This window comes from Podarcis vaucheri (genome assembly GCF_965113315.1).
Source record: "Podarcis vaucheri genome assembly, chromosome: 14".
Classification (NCBI taxonomy): Eukaryota; Metazoa; Chordata; class Lepidosauria; order Squamata; family Lacertidae; genus Podarcis; species Podarcis vaucheri.
The window spans coordinates 29,741,897-29,760,044 of NC_138752.1; the positions used below are offsets into that span (position 1 = coordinate 29,741,897).

The window sequence follows — 18,148 nt, forward strand, 5'->3', positions numbered from 1 at the left end:
GTTAGGGCGAGGTCAGTGTCTCCCTTGAGGGAGGAGACGGTGCTCCCCCTCTTCAGGGCAGGAGAATGGGAGGACCTCCTTCAGCCCGGGAACGTCAGCAAGGGCGAAGTGGGTCTCATCAGAGGGAGGCAGCTCCTCCAGGGTCCAGCATCTCTTGTGTTCTGCAGGTGCTTCTGTTGCTCTGAGGAACAAGATGCTAGCTGCCTTGAACTCAGCCGGTCCTGTTAGGGTTTTTATGGCTGGTGTATGGTTTTTACAACGTCTTCTATAGCTCTATAAATTCATATTTAGGGCTAGTATATGACTTTTGTAATTTGTTTTATATTTTAATACTGCATGAAAGCCACATTGGGAAAGTGGTTTCCCTAAAGGGTGGCATATAAGCCTTTAGAGGGAATAAACGGCAAAGTCAGCCCTCCCTGCCTGCTCCCCTCTGTGGGCTCTTCCAGTCAACCCTGGCTGCTCCCTCAGCCCTTTCAGTAAACTGGGGAGGGCTTTCCCCTTCCTTTCCTGGCCTCGTCCTCAGGTGCCTGGCCTAACAGTTGCAGTGTGTGGGCCAGCAGAGAGCAGGAGCAGAAGGTCTACCGGGTGGTGCCTCATGTGCCCCTAAAGATCCCCCTGCCTTCATCCTTCCTTTCTGTCCTGTTTACTCCAGGGATCTTGGCAATCGGGCTCATCAATGAGGCTTTGGACGAAGGAGATGCGAGGAAGACCTTGCAGGCGCTGCAGATTCCTGCAGCAAAGCTGGAGGGGGTCACCCCCAAAGTAGCACAGCATTACCAAGATGTGCTGCTCCGCACCAAGAGGGAGAAAGCTCAGGTGTGTTGGGCATCCCTCCCTGCATCCAGGGGTGGGGACGTTTTCACTGTCTGACTCCTCCGCTGGGAGTGTTCCACAGCCCCATACTTTAGCAGGGCCAGGCCAGATAACCTGGGCCGTCCTTTGGCGCCCAGGGAGGATGGCAGTGATGCTTCTGTTGGCTCTCAGAGGCCTTTGAGTGGCCTCCTGTCTGTGCACTGACAAGGTGTGCAACTTCTGCTGCAGCTTTGGGGTCCTCGTTGGAATGATATTGGTATGGGATGTTGATGTTTATTAATAGCATTGCTTGTCCCCAGCCCCCTTTATGTTCATGAGCTTCTGTTGAGTCTCGTTTGGCCCACCAGGAAAATTTCTGGTTCTCTGAGGGCAGGGACCCGGCCAATCTCCTTTCACCCACTTAGAGCAAGAGGTAGCCAATATGGTGCCCTCAGGATACTGTTGGACTCCAACTTCCATCAGCCCTTGCCAGCAAAGCCGATGGTCAGGGATGATGGCAGGAGCTGCCACCATCCCTTTCAAAGAGAGACTATTTCACTCTTCATCAGTGCTTCGTTTGAGGCAAGCTGGACTGGGTGCCATTTAGCTAAATGGATTTTAGTTTAAAACTGAGCCAGTCTGCAGGTGGAGACAAATGTTGCTTTGCACGCCAGTCATCTAGCATGTCTGAATTGGACTGGCTGAGACTGGGGTAGGCTGGGAAGATTGAGAGGCAAAGCAGGCCTTTTGCCCCTCCCCTGGGTATGATATCCTCTCTTCTGTTTGGCTTCAGGTTCTTGGCTGGGGATGAACCTTGCTTTGCTTTGGTTTTAGGAAACTCGGGATGAAACGGCTGTCCTCTGGCTGGATGAAATCCAGGGGGGTGTTCTCCAGTCAAACAGGGACACAGAGGAAGCCCAGCGCTGTGAGTCTCCCTGTCATCTTTTCAGCGGGTTTTTTTTTGGGGGGGGGGAGGGGACTGCCAATCTCTGTTCCCATCTAAAGATGCAACCATGCCAGTGGGGTGGGAAGCAGGTTTTGTTTGTTTGAACACTGGCATTTCTCTTGGTCACGCTTCCCAGAAACCTGCTTCCTAATACCCAACTGGCATTAGGATCATTTTAGCCCTAGGGGTCAAGGATGTCTCTGTTTCGTCTCTTGGGAGGTTGCAGGTCTTAAGTCAGTAGCCTGAGACCTCCTTGTAAAATGGCCAGTGTTCACTGTGGTGTATAATCATCATCATCATCATCATCATCATCATCTAATATTTATACCCCGCCCATCTGGCTGGGTTTCCCCAGCCACTCTGGGCGGCTTCCACCAAAACACTAAAATACAATAACCTATTAAACATTAAAAGCTTCCCTAAACAGGGCTGCCTTCAGATGTCTTCTAAAAGTTTGATAGTTGTTTTTCTCTTTGACATCTGGTGGGAGGGCGTTCCACAGGGCGGGTGCCACTACTGAGAAGGCCCTCTGCCTGGTTCCCTGTAACTTGGCTTCTCGCAGCGAGGGAACCGCCAGAAGGCCCTCGGCGCTGGACCTCAGTGTCCGGGCAAAACGATGGAGGTGGAGACGTTTATTTTCGTGGCCGCTCAGACTCCCCTCCACCCTCTCCCTGCGCTTTGGCCTGTGTCTCTGCAGAGGTCGCAAGGGCTTCTCTTGCTTTTATCTCAGTTGCTGTAGGAATCCTGGCCATCAACGAGGCAGTGGACCAGGGAGATGTTGGGGTGACCCTGGGTTGCCTGCGTTCAGCTGACGTAGGGCTGTATGGCGTGACCCCAGAGTGTGCCGACACGTACCAGCATGAACTGGCGGAAGTCAAGAGGACGAAGCTGGCAGCAGGTGAAGGCGGGGGCTGGAGAGGAATGGGGAATGTGGTCTGCAGGGGCCTGGACTGGCGGAGGGGAGAGGCTGTGTTGACAGCTAGGCTGTCTTTGGCCATCCAGGCCAGCTTTGCCTCCTCTCCCCGCTCTGCTCCTACCGGAGTACTTGCCTGGCAGTGCCTGCGCACATTGTGCCACAGAGCCCCACAGTTCTTGTCACGGAGGCAGAGAAGAAGGGCTTCCTTGTCCCCCTCCCCACGACATCCCATTTCTTCCAGGAGACAACGGCAGTGAGTGGGTGAAGCACTGGGTGAAGGGAGGCTACCATTATTACCATAACCTGAGGACCAAAGAAGGAAGCTGGGAAGAGCCCCAGGGAGGATTTGTGCCAAATAACACACAGCTCTCCCGGGAGGATATCCAGGTATGTTGCGCGTGTGCCGCCTCCTCTAGTCCTCAGCACCACCAAATCAGGGCCAAGTGCCTCTTGACCTGTTCAGTGCAAGGGAGGGGTGTCATCGCAGGGTATCAGGTTTGTTTTGCCCCCCTCAAGTGATCCTTGATTTCCTTTTCTCAGTCACTGACATGTGCAAGGCCCTTTATGACTTCAGGGGGCAGCTTTGGGTGCTTCTGCTGCAAGATTTTTTTCCGCTATTTCTTTAAAACAGAACTATGATAGAGTGGAGAAGTGGGACCCACCTGTCATTTGGTTCTTCCCCTCCCTTCCAGCTGCTCATTATAACAGCTATTACGTAACTTTAGCAATGGGTCTTAAGTTTGCTGGTTTTCCTCCTCCCTCCCCATCCCACTTTCCTTTTGTGCCAAGTCTGTAAACCTGTGGGCACAGCCTGCTTTTCTAATCTTGGTACAATGCCTGGAAAATTGTAAGGTAGTAGCTATATGAGATCGTTGCAGCAAAAAGAATAGCCTCGTAGTACCTTAAACACTAAGAAATGTATTATGGCATAAACTTCAGGTGCTTTAGTAATAATAATAACAACAACAACAACAACAACAACAACAACAATAATGGTTTACATTCCAGATAAAAACCATAAAATACAATTATATCAGCAAAATATTAAAATGACATTAAAACCTGGTAGTACCCCTACGCAGTGGCAAAAGGGCAGCAAAGGCAAAGTGTTAAAAGGTCCCTGAAGGTACAGTGAATAAACACTCCCTGAGGTGATGCCGGGAGGACCAGAGGCAGCAACTCCTTCCGCTGCAAGCAAAGGCCGTTCTCTTGGGTCACCCTGAGTCAAGGGACCTGCCTCTGGGGCAAGGGTGGCTGTTGGTTGCCTTTTGGCCAGGTGCTGAGTGCGGCCTTTTTCTTCCCCCCCCCCCGCCTTTCCCCCGGCCAACGGCGATCTAGAGCTCCATCTCCGCCGTCACCGCCGCGTACAACCGAGAGCAGCTCTGGCTGGCCAACGAGAACCTGATTACCAGGCTGCAGGCCTGTTGCCGTGGCTACCTTGTCCGCCAGGAGTTCAGTGGCCGGATGCGTTTCTTGAAGAAGCAGGTTCCTGCCATCACCTGCATCCAGGTACAGGGGGAACTGGTGGTGGGAGGGCAGGGAGAACTTGGGGAGAGAAAGCAAAGAGCTGCCGGGGGTGGGCATTGAGGGTGGGGAACTCTGGGTCAGGGATGTGTAATGTTGCTGGTCTGTGGCGGTACCCACTTGGCAAAGCTTCCTTTGGTCTGTCGGCTGGGCTTCTTCAAGGTTCCCACAGTCAACGCTTTGGTTCTCATTCTGTTGTTTGCGGTTGCTGGCTGGGGATACCATGTTCTGCAGGCTGTACCTCACGGCTGTGGAGAATTTGAGGAGCCCAGTTCTGGTGCCAGAGTGATGGGCAGCTAAGCAAAGGGCCATGCAGCCCCCCCTAAGTCCCCGCTTCTTTCGCCTCCACTAAGTCCTGCAGGAGAACAGTCCAGCATTGGCTTGGAAGAGTTTCTTGGTCTTTCCTTCTGGGGTAGGGGAGTGAGGTTGTTTAAGCTTTAAGCTCCCCCAGGGTATCTATTGCAAGGGTGGTGGATATTTTGGTTCCTTGTTTTCAAATCTGGGTGAGAGAGGCTCTTTGGAGAGAGCTGGCCATGCTACTGAAAGCTCAGATCCTGTTTGCTGCTCATTACAGTGCCACACTCCTTGGCACCGTTTCTGTTCAGAGTCCCTCGTTTTGAGGTGGTTTGGCTTTCAATAGAGGCTGCTTTTGTTCCAGCAGCTGAGCAAAGCGAAGCAGTGGCTGTCCCCAGCTGTGATCAGTTTGGGGGTGCAGACTGGAGGGAAGTGGGGGTGTGTGCAGAAGCATACAGGAGATGTAGCAGTCAGGCAAAGGAGGCTTCTAACCTCGTGTTGGGTTTGGTTTCAGTCTCAGTGGCGTGGCTACAAGCAGCGAAAGGCCTATCAAGACCGCCTGAAGTACCTGGAGGCCCACAAGGATGAAGCGGTGAAGGTAATTATCTTTCTAGGTCATGCCGCCCCCGCTCTATCTTTCCAGGATGGATAAAACTGGTGGTCTCCTTCCCCTCCCACTTCCTTGCCTCAGCCCAAGCCCTCAGGGACTCCTAGTGGCTGGTCTTTACCCCTTCGTACTCTAAATAACAGTTATACATATTTATGCTTGACAACAATTTTTCACACTCTTTTAGATGTGGCGGCCATTTTATGTTAGGCCATGCCCTCGCAGCAGCCATTTTGTAACCAGCACCCACAAAATTCCCGTGTGCCCACTAGCCCCAAAGAGTTGGCAACCTCTGCTTTCAAACAGACTTGATATGATATCCTCTGGCCCATGGGTCTAAGCCAGCCTTCCGGGCCTTTCCACCAAGCCCCAAGCCATGCCCCCTCCTCCTTGGCTGTGCTTGCTTCACTTCCCCACCCTCTCACAAGAGGCCAGCAATATTCCCATGTCTCTTCCAGAAAAAGGCCGGCAGTGGTTGTCTGCCCTGATCCCCTTTTGCCTGATCTTCTACTTGCTTTGCCTCTCTCAGTTAACCTCTCACTCTCCCCCACCCCCCGCAAAAAAGAAAAGGAAAGGAAAAGAAGGTCCTGTTCCTCTTTTGGCCATCTGCTTCCCTCTTCCTCACTGCCATGGTGCCTGCAGGCAAAACAAAAACAACATCCCCTGCATAGGGCCAAGCACTACTCAGGCCGACTCCTTCCCAAATGTGTCCACAGTAACCTAGCAAATGACTCGGCCGCCTGCTTTGAAGCCTCCTTTCCCACCTCACACCCATGCAAGGCATCTCCTGGCACATGGTGTGCTTCAGCCAAGATTGGAAAGCTCAGCCATGGATTGTCACATCACCTGGCATTGTAAGGAGAGCAAAGGAGGGGGCTTCATCTGACCCACGTGCAGCCAGGATGAGGAGACAAAGCCAGGGGCTCCACCTACCCCCTTCTCTACCAGAAAGCAGGAGGTCCCAGAGCCCCATTCTCCCTCCTCTCCCCCCTACTCAGCTTAGTGCAGCACCCATTTTCAGCACCCATTTTCAATTTTTTCCCTATCTTCCACAGATTCAAGCCATGACCAGGATGTACCAGGCCCGGAAACGGTACCGAGGTCGGCTGCAGTACTTCCGGGATCATGTAAGTGCATTGCAGGTGGGGCACCTGGGATTGCTGCATTCCCTCCCATCGGTCCTGGTGACCAGCAGGGCCAATGGATGATAGTGGTGTCAGTCATGATGATGATCGTGGAGGTTGTCCAGTGACATCCAGGGGTGGAGGGGTGTGGATGGAAGCACAGGATGGCAAAGGGTTTGCTTTTGTCTCTTGGCTAGATCAATGACATTGTGAAGATCCAGGCTTTCATCCGTGCCAATAAAGCTCGCGATGACTACAAGACGCTGAGTGAGTATTGCCAGGAAGGGAGGCCCACACAGCTAGTCATGTCCTGAAACTGTCCAAGAAGGGACTGTTGTGGCAAGCAGGAAGGCTGTCATTTTTCATTGGTTTCCTACAATCCAGTTGTCCCACAGGGGACATAAGGGGACAAAGCCACTCAGTGGAAGCTGATGGACCACCTTTTTCTCTGTAACTGGCATTGTGAGGTAACCATGGCAATATTCGGCCCTGGCTATTTTGGTCATGGAAGTGGGTTTGGCATGTGACCTCGCCAAAGCTTATTAAGAAGTGGATTGCTTCACTTGCCTGTCCTGTTTCTGCTGAGAGCCTGTCTTGGCTCCTTGGACCTCCCCACTCCCTCCCTCCCCTTCCAAACGGGGCAAAATGGAGGGGTTTGGGTTCTTTCCTTTCAGTCTGTCTGCTTCTTATGTACACAAGAAAGAGCGATTCTCTCGTGAAAATAAATGAAAGGCCTGCTCCTTTTGTGCCATCAGCATTTGTCACCATTCCTTGGCTGGCGTCTTTCCCTCCACAGTCAATGCTGAAGACCCCCCAATGGCGGTTGTCCGGAAGTTTGTGCACTTGCTGGATCAGAGCGATCAAGATTTCCAAGAGGAACTGGACGTGATGAAGCTGCGTGAGGAGGTCGTGACCTTGATCCGCTCTAATCAGCAGCTGGAGAATGACCTCAACCTCATGGACATAAAAATTGGCTTGCTGGTGAAGAACAAAATCACGCTGCAGGTATATTCCCCACTGTCTGGGAGGGGAGCAATCCCCCTTGCCAAGTTCTCCTCAAGCAACAAGGACACAGTTGTGTATGGCAGGCTCTGAAGGTGTTTGTTAGCAGCCCCTGAAGGTGTTTGTTAGAGCTCATAAAGCAACAGTCTCCCTCTCGTCAATAATTTCCCTGCCAGACCAGATTAGTTATCCATCAGTTGTCCTACGGCTGATGAGAAAGATGGCCACATCCACATAACGTGACGGTCGGGGGTATCCTGTGTCTCTGAATATGGTAGGTTGTTTATCTGCGAAGATAAGAGGCCCCGAACAATTCAAGGGATATCCAAATCCCCCAATTCGGCTATTGCCTTATGTAGCTTTGGTAAGCATCTTTGTTCTTTTTCTGTCCCAATATTTCCATTTCAATGATTGATAGATCTACTGATACTGCTCAGCAGGTATGGAAAACTTGGATTTGAGGGCCAGAAGGGTGCTAGCTAGTATTTCCAAGTCTACTCTTGGATCAAATGTTCATTCTCGTGGCCAACCCAGACCTCCCACCTGGAGAGTCAGCGGCAGGAGACGAGGCCAGGGTCCCAGGGAAATGATGGGTTGCTAAGCACAGGCTCTGAGTTCCCCTCTGCTCTTCCCTCCTTGCTGCAGGATGTCGTGTCTCACAGCAAGAAGCTTACCAAGAAGAATAAGGAGCAGCTCTCGGACATGATGATGTTGAACAAGCAAAGGGGAGGCTTGAAGGCTCTGAGCAAAGAGAAGAGGGAAAAGCTGGAAGCCTATCAGCACCTCTTCTACTTGCTGCAGGTGAGGAGAGAGGAAGAGCTGTAGCGGGAGGTGACCCTTTGTCTTCTCTCCTTCTCTTCTCTCCGTGAACTGCTCTCCATGATCCCCTCCTTGTTTCGCTGCAGACTAACCCCACTTACCTGGCTAAGCTGATTTTCCAAATGCCCCAGAACAAATCCACAAAATTCATGGACTCTGTCATCTTCACGCTGTACAACTACGCCTCCAATCAGCGGGAGGAGTACCTCTTGCTGCGCCTCTTCAAGACTGCACTGCAGGAGGAGATCAAGTACGTTGGTTGGGAGTCTTTAATTCTCAGGGGCTGCATGGGGCGTAAAGACAGCTGTTAGGCTACAGCTGTTCACCGCACTTTGGGCTCTCATTTTTTTAGTAGAAGTTCAGCCCTTGGTTACCATGGGGAGTCGTGGAGCCCAGACGCCTGTCACAGAGGGCAGCTTTCTTTGGGCTTCTGGTTCCTGCTTGTCACTTTTGGCTCCCAAGTTGGAAGGCCAGGCATGAGTTTGCCATGTGGTCAGCAGTAAATGCTCGCATGTGGTTGTAAGGGGAGGAGCAATAAAGCTGTTTAAACTATTAAATTGAAATACTCAAAAAGAAGAACATTGCTTTTCCCCTGACTTTGCATTCTCAGTTATAGTGGTGTGGGGGCCCCTTTCACATTGGAATAAGTGCACCACCCTGAGATTTTGTGATGAAGGGTGGTATGTAAATTGGATATAGATAGACAGACAGAGGTACTTGTGCTTCCCTCTTGGTGGGAGGCTGGCCGGCCATTGACTAATAGGAGAGGCGGGGAGGAAACTCCTCCTGGTTGAAGGTTCTGAAACCACCTGCAAACAAAAGTTGGATCTGAAAACCTGAGGATGACAACAACAACAACAATAACAATAACAGGAATGTATGAAAGAGAAGCATGAAAATTGGAAGGCCACCCTCTGGGCTTGGGTACCAGCATCTTCTGCTGGGAAAGTAAGATGGTTTTCATCCACATGTGTTTCCAGCAAGCCTTTCTCGCCTTCTTCCAGATCAAAGGTGGATCAGCTGCAAGAGATTGTGACGGGAAACCCCACAGTGATCAAGATGGTGGTGAGCTTCAACCGTGGTGCTCGTGGACAGAACACCTTGAGGCAGATCCTGGCCCCGGTTGTGAAGGAGATCATGGAGGACAAATCTCTCAATATTAAAACTGATCCAGTGGACATCTACAAGTCCTGGGTCAACCAGATGGAGTCACAGACCGGAGAGGCCAGGTATGAGGGGCTGTTCATGCTCACAGGAGGTGCCAAAAGGGGTCTGGATGTTTTTCAGGGGAGAGAGAGAGAAGCCCGGGTTGGGTGGGTCATGCCCTGAATCAGCACACATCCTCATTTGGATTTTCACGTTTTGTGGCGGCATGTATCTGAAAAGTTCCTTTCCCCCCTCAAAAGTTTTAAAAATAGATTCCATTCACTGATACGCAAGATTAAATATTTAGACTTGAAGGCCTCACAGTCATGGTCTTAGGAAAGGTCATGTAGTCATTCCAGGGCACAAAGGTGAGCTGAACCTGGCAAAAGGTTTAGAGCCATTTAAAAAACACCATGTTCTCAATAAAGAGCGATATAGAAAGCTGCTTCCTTCATTCCTCCCTTCTGCTTTGGGGGCATTTATCAAGGGTCAGATGGTCATAGGAGAGGAATGTCGGCAAAGACCTCAAAACCCAAAGCTCTTGCTGGACCCCTTATGTCCCCCCCCCTTGCCCTCTGGGCTACCTGCCACCCACCATCCTTTGGGAAGGATGATTGGGACAGAAGACTCCCTTAGAGCCCATACCTGCGGGCCTTTCTCTCTCCCCAGATAGGGCTGATCTGTCACCAGGTGCCCCCTGGGCAGGATCCAGATGGCTGTTTATGCACATGTGCTGTTTGTTGTGTCTGTCCAGCATAAGCTGGAGGGCTAAGAGGGGGATGCAAGCGGCAGCACCCTCCAGCCGACACTTCCCACCACTCACCTGCCTACGGCTTTCCCTTGACAGTAAGCTGCCCTACGACGTCACTCCGGAGCAAGCCCTGGCCCACGAGGAGGTCAAGACGCGCCTGGATGCCTCCATCAAGAACATGCGGGCCATCACCGACAAGTTTCTGCTGGCCATCATCGGCTCCCTGGAGAAAATCCCGTGAGTGTCCCAAGCTGCCCCTCGGGCGGATGCAGGCGGAGGAGGGTCCTTCTAAGCTTCTCTCCGCCTCTTTCCTCATTCCCGGCCTTGTTCTTCCTCTACAGCTACGGCATGCGCTTCATTGCCAAGGTCTTGAAAGATTCACTACACGAAAAATTTCCTGACGCCAGTGAGGATGATTTGCTGAAGGTGAGGAAGCAGGGTTTCTCAAACACACACACACACTCCACTTGCTTCGCGCTCTCTTGGTCAGACCACCTGTCAATCACATTTGCAGCTCCAGCGACCTAGGTGAGCATGGAGGTGGGGGCTGGTTTGGGAGCAGAGGGGGTGGACTCGCTGCTTCTACTGCATCTCTCTCTCTCTCTCTATCTATCTATTTATCTCTGCTGGGCTTCTTCCTTCTCTCTAAAGAGCTGCAGCCAGTGGTCACACTTGGTCTCAGCAGCAGCCTGTGCCACTTTCCTTTTTTTAAAAAAGAGAGCTTTTCAGGTAGACAAATAAACTTTTTTTCAAAAAATGTTTTTCAAAAGAGCAAGGATGTCTCTCTGGTGGATGGTCAGTGGCACTCTCTTCTCGAACAAGTTTAAAGCCTGAGAGAACTCACGAGGATGGCCTTTCCGTCCAGTGGGTCTGCCCTGTTTTGGGGACTGTCGTGACCTGTGCCTGGCAGTTTCTCTCAAAGATAAAGAGCCATCTTGTGCCTTCTTCTAAAAAAGAGACCTGAATGCTGTTGTTTTCTTCTTCTCTTCTAGTTCTGTGCTTTCCCACACTGAAGCATCGAATCTAGGCTTTCTCTGCAGGTGAATTCCTTTTTTAAAGCATGCCTTTAGGTGGGAAGCAGGCGGAGGAGCTTGCAGCGGCCACAGGGTAGCAGCAAAAAGTCAGGATGGAAGTGCACAATTCAGGGTGGGAGGAGCTGCTAGAGCAGCCAATGAGCTGAAACCATTCAACCTTTTCATTAAAGTGGCCTATGAACTCCTGGCTTCTCCGTATCTCTGGGGAAAGAGCTGGGAGCCCTTAGCCCATGGATCACTGCCCATTCCCCATAGTCCAGCAGCGAAAACTTCCTAGCCTGTGGCTTTCTTTGACTACTGCCTTTTGAGGCTGTTGGGGAGGCAAGATTATAGCTCCAAGGCACTTCCGTGGGAACCAACCCTCCCTCCCTTTCTTTCCTGGCGTGTCTCCAACCAGACAAATGGCACCTGCTTAATGTAGCCACCCAGTGGAGCTGAGAAATGATCTGCCCCGGGGCGTCTGTGCTGGATGTTCCGTTTGCCAAGTCCTTGCCTTGTTTCTGGCTCTTCCTGGCTTTTTCCGCGTCTCAGCTGCATTTCCCAATGTGGCTAATTCTCTTCCAAAGTGAGGAAAACAGCAGCTGCCTGTCTGCCTGCTCCCAAATGCCTGCGGCTTCCTTTCCTTTCTAAAGCCCTATTGCCTCCCCTCTGCCTCTTTGTGCAACTGAGCAGGTTGGCGGTGGGGGACAGAATTGGTGAAAGTGGCTTCCTCCAGACAAGGTGAGGTCACAAAGGACTCTTTCCCTAGATTGTAGGCAACCTTCTGTACTATCGCTACATGAACCCGGCCATTGTGGCTCCAGATGCCTTTGACATCATTGATCTGTCAGCTGGAGGACAGTTGACGACAGACCAACGGCGAAACCTCGGCTCCATTGCAAAAATGTTGCAGCATGCAGCATCCAATAAGATGTTCCTGGGGGACAATGCGCACCTAGGCATCATCAACGAGTACCTTTCTCAGTCCTACCAGAAATTCAGGTAAAGTAGAGTGACAATGACTTTCAGCAAGGAATGATGGGGCCAATGACAGTGAATTATTCAGAACAGATAGGAAGGAGGAGATCTGTTTCTCTGGTGGGGGGGACACATTTCCTTGTAACGTCCCACAAGAAGTTGCCTGCTTCTGACATGGCACAGACATGGCTGACTGGCGTAAATTCACAGTCCAACCTTGCTTGGGAATTTCTCCTGAAATACACCCTTGTATTTAGGTAGCCACAACAACAGATTCCCCAAAAGTTCTGTCACCTGGGGAAGTAAGGTTCCTTTCTGAGAATTGGGCACGCAGAAATATTTTTAGCAGGGGAGACTCATTTGAGAACAAGTTTAGTTTTTTCTTTCACCAAATAGGGTGGGTGAGTGTGCTTCGTGGTCAAACTTAAAAGCCAAGGTTGTTGTGACTCCAGTTCCCATCATCCAGTGTGTTGCATTCCAGTTTTAAAGGATGCTGCTTGGGACTGTTCACCATAGTGACTTATATGAAGTGTTATAATCGCCCCAGCTGAGAATCTCCTGGTGGAGGACAAATATGGTGCTTGTGAAGACCTATTTGGCCAAAATGGGGCAGATAAGCATCAGCAGCTGGGTTGGGGGTGGCAGGGGTGGGACTTTCCAGATTAGGTTAACTCTCTTTTGCCTTTCTGAAGGCGGTTTTTCCAGGCTGCTTGTGAAGTCCCAGAGCTGCAAGAGAAGTTCAATGTTGATGAATATTCAGACTTGGTGACCCTCACAAAGCCAGTGATCTATATTTCCATTGGAGAAATAATCAACACACACACTGTAAGTCTCCTTTGTGTATTGGACTGTTGTGGTGTAGACTTACTCTCTTGGTATAAATAAAAAAGTTTTCCTAAAGAATACCAGAAACTAGACACAAACATCACAAACATCACAAGCACAAGTTATTATTATTCATCCTGTACTGTAGTGGTTCTCAACCCTCCTAATGCCACAACCTTTTAATACAGTTCCTCATGTTGTGGTGACCCCCAACCATAAAATTATTTTCGTTGCTACTTCATAACTGTAATTTTGCTGCTGTTATGAATCGTAATGTAAATATCTGATATGCAGGATGTATTTTCATTGTTACAAACTGAACATAATTAAAGCATAGTGATTCATCACAAAACAATATGTAATTGTGAAATATTTATTTATAATTACAAATAAATGAAATTTTGTCTTGAAGCATGGTGTAGCATGGGTAGCCTGGTCTTAGGCAACCCCTGTGAAAGGGTTGTTCGACCCCCAAACGGGTCGCGACCCACAGGTTGAGAACCACTGCTGTATTGTGTTTTTACTATTTCTTGTTGGGAACTGCCCAGAGTGTCTGGGGCAACCCAGTCAAATGGGCGGCATATAAATAATAAATTGTTATATTATTATTATTATTATCAGCTCACTTGCCTAATCTTTGTTACTCACAAACTAGCTGCTTTTGGACCATCAAGATGCCATCGCTCCTGAGCACAATGACCCTATTCATGAGCTTCTGGATGACCTGGGGGAGGTGTCCACCATTGAATCTCTGATAGGTGAGCTTTTTTTCTGATTTAGTAATGAGAAACATAGTTCAAGTGTATCTATTGAGTGCTAAAACACTAGCCACAAACAATCCAGAAGCAGGGCTAATATGTCTCTCCACCAGCCTTACTCCTGCCTGCATATTGAGGCCTCTGTAGCCAAAGCTATGCAGACACATGTCAACATTGCTGTTCCTAAGGTGATTAAATAGTGTCCTCCAGGTAAGAGACACAGCTGGCACCCAGGAACACACACATTTAAAATCACTTACTTAAAAAATGAGTTTTCATAGGGGAAGAGACTAAATGAGTGAAGCAAACAACCACACTCTCTTCCTGTGCTCTGCTTTTCTCCAAGGAGAGGGATCTGGCAGCGTGAATGATCCAGCCAGTAAAGAGATGTTGGCCAAGACAGAAGTTTCACTCACACTGACTAACAAATTTGATGTTCCTGGGGACGAGAACGCAGAGATGGATGCCAAGACAATTCTGCTGAAGTAAGTAGGGGCCATGACAGCTCCTGAACCTGTCTCACTTTCACATCCAAGGCACCTGGGGCTGTCCCAGTTCACCGAAGCATTTGCCCAGGCTTTAAGAAAAGGTGGCTGGAGGGAGCCAAAAGCTTATCAGTGAGCTTCATGGCTTAGTGGAGATTCTGAAGCTGCACCTCTCCACTCTGAATCCCCTACACAGTTTTCTAGGTAAAACACAAAAGATGGAAACATCCAGAAATAACAGAAGTATTCAGGGAAGTGAAATGACTAAAAATGTGTCTTGCTCTCAACATGTTGGGTTCCACTATTTGATGATCATGTATCTAAGAGGAGGAAGAGGGAGGGAGGGTCCTCAAAAGTATGGCAAAGTTGTCGTCCCAAGGTTCTGATCATCCACCACATGTAATTAGCAGCCATTTGAGGTGTACAGAAGTCTGCATCTCTTTGTACATGTTTGCTACATGCTCATACGTAGCAACTGCTGCGATATTCAGCAGCACACTGGGCTTTTATTAAGGATTAGTTTAAATTCCTGTGTCCATACAACCTGTGTCCAGAAACTAGGGGTGTAGTGAGAGATAGTGTTGCCATCATGCGCAGTGTGTGAACTCCAAGGAGGAAATTGATTGACAGCTTTCTGAATAAGGAATGCAAACTTTTGATGCAATCCAGAATAATTCATACACATACTTACTAAATATCAGGACTGCTGGGGTACATTCCTCATTCCTGATGTGTCAGTTCAGACTTCTTGTTTTCTTTGCCCAGTTTTCCTAGGAAAGATCCCTTTCTCAAGGGACTTTTTATCCAGGCAGACTGCTGGAGAGCTTAGAATCTTCTGAAAAGACTTCTGAGGCCCGCGGCAGGACTTGCAGCTAGCTGGCAGGGCTAACCCACCTGTGATTCACCTTAATGCTGAGCAACCCTAGATTAGGCAACTCGCTTCCCTTAGCCAGGGAACCAGTGGGACTGTACTGGAGAAGGCACTCCTTCAAGTCACCTGGTCCCAAGCTGTTTCAGAGGTTTTGGACATCATAACCAAAACCTTAAACCCAGCCCAGGGGCTAATGGGCAGCCAGTGCACCTCCTTCAGGAGACATGAAATAAGCATTCCATGTGCCCCCCAGTTAGTGGTGTGGGCCTCCTTTTGCAGTAGCTACAGCCCCTGCACAAGCCTTGCGTAGAGTGCATTACAGTAACCCAGCCTTCAGGCTCACAGTTCATAAATCACAGTGGCAAGGCTATGTGTAAGAACATCTGCATCTTTCTGTGCCGCTGAGATGTGAGTTGTCAAGGGTGGGTGTTTCTGTGATTTCCTTCCTCTTTTGAGTATCTCCCTGATGGTGCATATTTGGCAGAAGAGACAACAGGCACTTGCTCAGTGATGGCACGTTGATTCTTCCTTTCCTTTTGCTTTTCAGCACAAAGCGCTTAATTGTGGATGTGATCCGCTTCCAGCCAGGAGAGACACTGACTGAGATCCTGGAAACTCCAGCCAGTGCTGAACAGGTAATGGGGAGGTTTAGTCATGTTGGAGCAGACGGCAAAGTCTTCCTGTCTCCAAGGGGCAAGAGTGTGTCGCAGGCCAGGGGGAACGGCAGTCTGTGACTGACAGTTCAAAGAAGAGAAGGGCTCAAGCAAGTGGCCTCTGGTTGTGTATGTTGGGGTGGCGGGGCAGGAATGTGTGTACCAGGACAGACCAGTTGCAACAGCCTTTCTGACACCCCAATCCCCACCCAGGAAGCTGAACACCAGAGAGCCATGCAGAGGCGAGCCATTCGGGATGCCAAAACTCCTGACAAGATGAAGAAATCCAAAGCGGTCAAGGAGGACAGCAACCTGAGCCTTCAAGAAAAGAAGGAAAAGATAAAATCGGCCCTGAAGAAGCTGACTGAACTGGGGACAGTGAACCCCAAGAACAGATACCAGGATCTGATCAACGATGTGGCCAAGGTAGGCGGCATCCAGGGAAACGGAGCTAACAGCCAGCAGGCTTGTGCTGGCAGGTGCATATGCCGTGTGACGGATAAAGGCGACTGGGGATGAGGGTGGCTACTCAATGCACATGTGCACACACACTTGGAATGTCTTGGGTGGGGATGAGTTAGAAGGTAAGCCTGTTTCCCCTTCCCCTTCTGCTCCCCCCCCCCAAACTCTAGGACATTCGAAATCAGCGGCGCTATCGCCAAAGGAGAAAAGCAGAGCTGGTGAAGTTGCAGCAGACCCACAACGCCCTCACCTCCAAGGCGACTTTTTACGAGGAGCAGGTGGATTACTACAAGAGCTATATCAAAACGTGCCTGGATAACTTGGCCAGCAAGGGCAAGTGAGTGGCAGCCCCCGGAGGCGTGGGGTTGGGTGGGTGTACCCTGGGTCCTTGGGAAACCTCCTGACATGAAAACAAAAAATGGAGGGGGGGAGATTGCCAGGTGATGAGAAGAAAAATGGTGACTTGACAAAGAGCGTAAGAGCAAGGAGGGTTAGCTCTCAAAGAGCTGCCTGCAGAAAGAGACGGAGTCAGGGGGAGTTATTTCCACCCCCCAGGTGGGGAGGGAGAGGCAAAAACCCGGTGCCTTGGGTCAAGTCTTTGTCAGCCTCCATGCTTGTCAAGTCAGACCTCAAATCCTACAAATGGGAGAATGCCTCTCAGTGAGGTGCCCGTCCTTCTTTTCCTCAGGGTTTCCAAAAAACCACGGGAGATGAAGGGAAAGAAGAGCAAAAAGATCTCCCTGAAATACACGGCAGCCCGGCTCCATGAAAAGGGAGTCCTGTTGGAAATTGAAGATCTGCAAGCCAGCCAGTGAGTATGTCATTTATCACAGCAGCATGCACAGAGGCAAGTCTCACCCAGTCAGCAGCATTCTGGGATAAAATTGGGAAGGAACATTTTCATGGATTAGGGTGTTTGTGTGTAAATATTTGCTAGGAGTGTGCATCAGATTAAGACTAATTCTGAGGCCAAGTAGGGCTCCTAAGAAGGACTTTCGGCATGTCAAAGGAAAGTGGGAGCTGTAGAAGACCTCTGAAGCACTTCATGGTGCTTCTGTGGACTAGACATCAAAAACTCTGCTTGCTTGCAAGTGTCTTATAAAACTGAAAGTAATCTCTAAGCTCCCCAGACATGGTAATGCCAGAATGGAATGAGGGGGTAAGGGAGAGGAAGGAAACAGTCCGTTGTGACTGACAGGTCAAGTAAGGGATTCATTTTACCTAGAAATACAATTGCTTTCAGTTCTTCCAGTCTGAAATCCACACTGAAGCTCTCTAGTGCAAGTACTTAATTCCTATCCAATAACCCTTTATTCTTCACTTCAACTCCCAATGGCACATTAAAACAATAAGCATATTTTTTTGTCCCCAAACTGTATAGATTCAAAAATGTGATATTTGAAATTAGCCCAACGGAAGAAGTCGGAGACTTTGAGGTAAAAGCAAAGTTCATGGGTGTACAAATGGAGACGTTCATTCTACATTATCAGGTATGGATCTTGATGTTGTCTGTACAGTCCACCCTTATACTGAGTTTGCATCAGGGGATTTCGTTCAGGGTCTCCAAACTGTTACGGGGAAGGAGAGGATGATACTAGATATTTAACAATAAATCATGATGACCTATTCTCCTAGACTGCATTCCAGGTTTATCTAAATTAGATTGAGGAGCACACTTCTTCAAAGGAAGCAGAAAGTGAAAGCTGGGGAACTAACTGAACAAAATGTTAGCCTATCTTCTCCAGAATAAATCAGGCAGAGAATGGCTGTGCTTGTGTGTTTAGACTCCGAGGGGAGGGATCCAGTGGGCCCTAGGTGATGCTTGAGTTGGATTGTATAATAATAATAATATCCAGCTGCAGACCATAATGAAAAGTACCGTATTTTTCGCTCTATAACACGCAGATTTTTTCTCCTAAAAAGGAAGGGGAAATGTCTGTGCGTGTTATGGAGCGAATGTGTGTCCCTGGAGCCGAAAAATGAGGCAAAAATCAAACCGCACTTCAGGGAGAAGGGAAGCCTGAAGAGAGGAAGTGGTGGCTTTCCTGCATTCTGCCTCAGGGTCTTACTGCCCGCCCTCTCTGTTTCGTTACTGTGTTTGCTCAAACGGAACAAAGAGCAGGGGAAGCCCCTCCCCTCCAGGCAAGTAGAGGGGAAAGCAGAGCGTCCGTCCTTCTAT

The 18,148-nt window shown here is 49.6% G+C and overlaps 1 protein-coding gene across 1 annotated transcript in view; it reads left to right on the top strand.

Moving 5' to 3' along the window:
- IQGAP1 (IQ motif containing GTPase activating protein 1) overlaps nucleotides 1–18,148 on the top strand; it is a 53,066-nt gene that overhangs the window by 32,230 nt on the left and 2,688 nt on the right. The window contains exons 15-37 of the mRNA XM_082199320.1: nucleotides 656–819; nucleotides 1,630–1,720; nucleotides 2,472–2,639; nucleotides 2,899–3,044; nucleotides 3,996–4,166; nucleotides 4,990–5,073; nucleotides 6,138–6,209; nucleotides 6,404–6,473; nucleotides 7,003–7,211; nucleotides 7,854–8,009; nucleotides 8,114–8,277; nucleotides 9,032–9,256; nucleotides 10,021–10,161; nucleotides 10,266–10,350; nucleotides 11,707–11,939; nucleotides 12,608–12,740; nucleotides 13,396–13,498; nucleotides 13,845–13,983; nucleotides 15,402–15,489; nucleotides 15,721–15,933; nucleotides 16,140–16,306; nucleotides 16,658–16,780; nucleotides 17,351–17,459. Of these exons, the coding sequence (XP_082055446.1) occupies nucleotides 656–819; nucleotides 1,630–1,720; nucleotides 2,472–2,639; nucleotides 2,899–3,044; nucleotides 3,996–4,166; nucleotides 4,990–5,073; nucleotides 6,138–6,209; nucleotides 6,404–6,473; nucleotides 7,003–7,211; nucleotides 7,854–8,009; nucleotides 8,114–8,277; nucleotides 9,032–9,256; nucleotides 10,021–10,161; nucleotides 10,266–10,350; nucleotides 11,707–11,939; nucleotides 12,608–12,740; nucleotides 13,396–13,498; nucleotides 13,845–13,983; nucleotides 15,402–15,489; nucleotides 15,721–15,933; nucleotides 16,140–16,306; nucleotides 16,658–16,780; nucleotides 17,351–17,459 (3,254 nt within the window). The remainder of the gene's footprint in view (nucleotides 1–655; nucleotides 820–1,629; nucleotides 1,721–2,471; nucleotides 2,640–2,898; nucleotides 3,045–3,995; nucleotides 4,167–4,989; nucleotides 5,074–6,137; nucleotides 6,210–6,403; nucleotides 6,474–7,002; nucleotides 7,212–7,853; nucleotides 8,010–8,113; nucleotides 8,278–9,031; nucleotides 9,257–10,020; nucleotides 10,162–10,265; nucleotides 10,351–11,706; nucleotides 11,940–12,607; nucleotides 12,741–13,395; nucleotides 13,499–13,844; nucleotides 13,984–15,401; nucleotides 15,490–15,720; nucleotides 15,934–16,139; nucleotides 16,307–16,657; nucleotides 16,781–17,350; nucleotides 17,460–18,148) is intronic.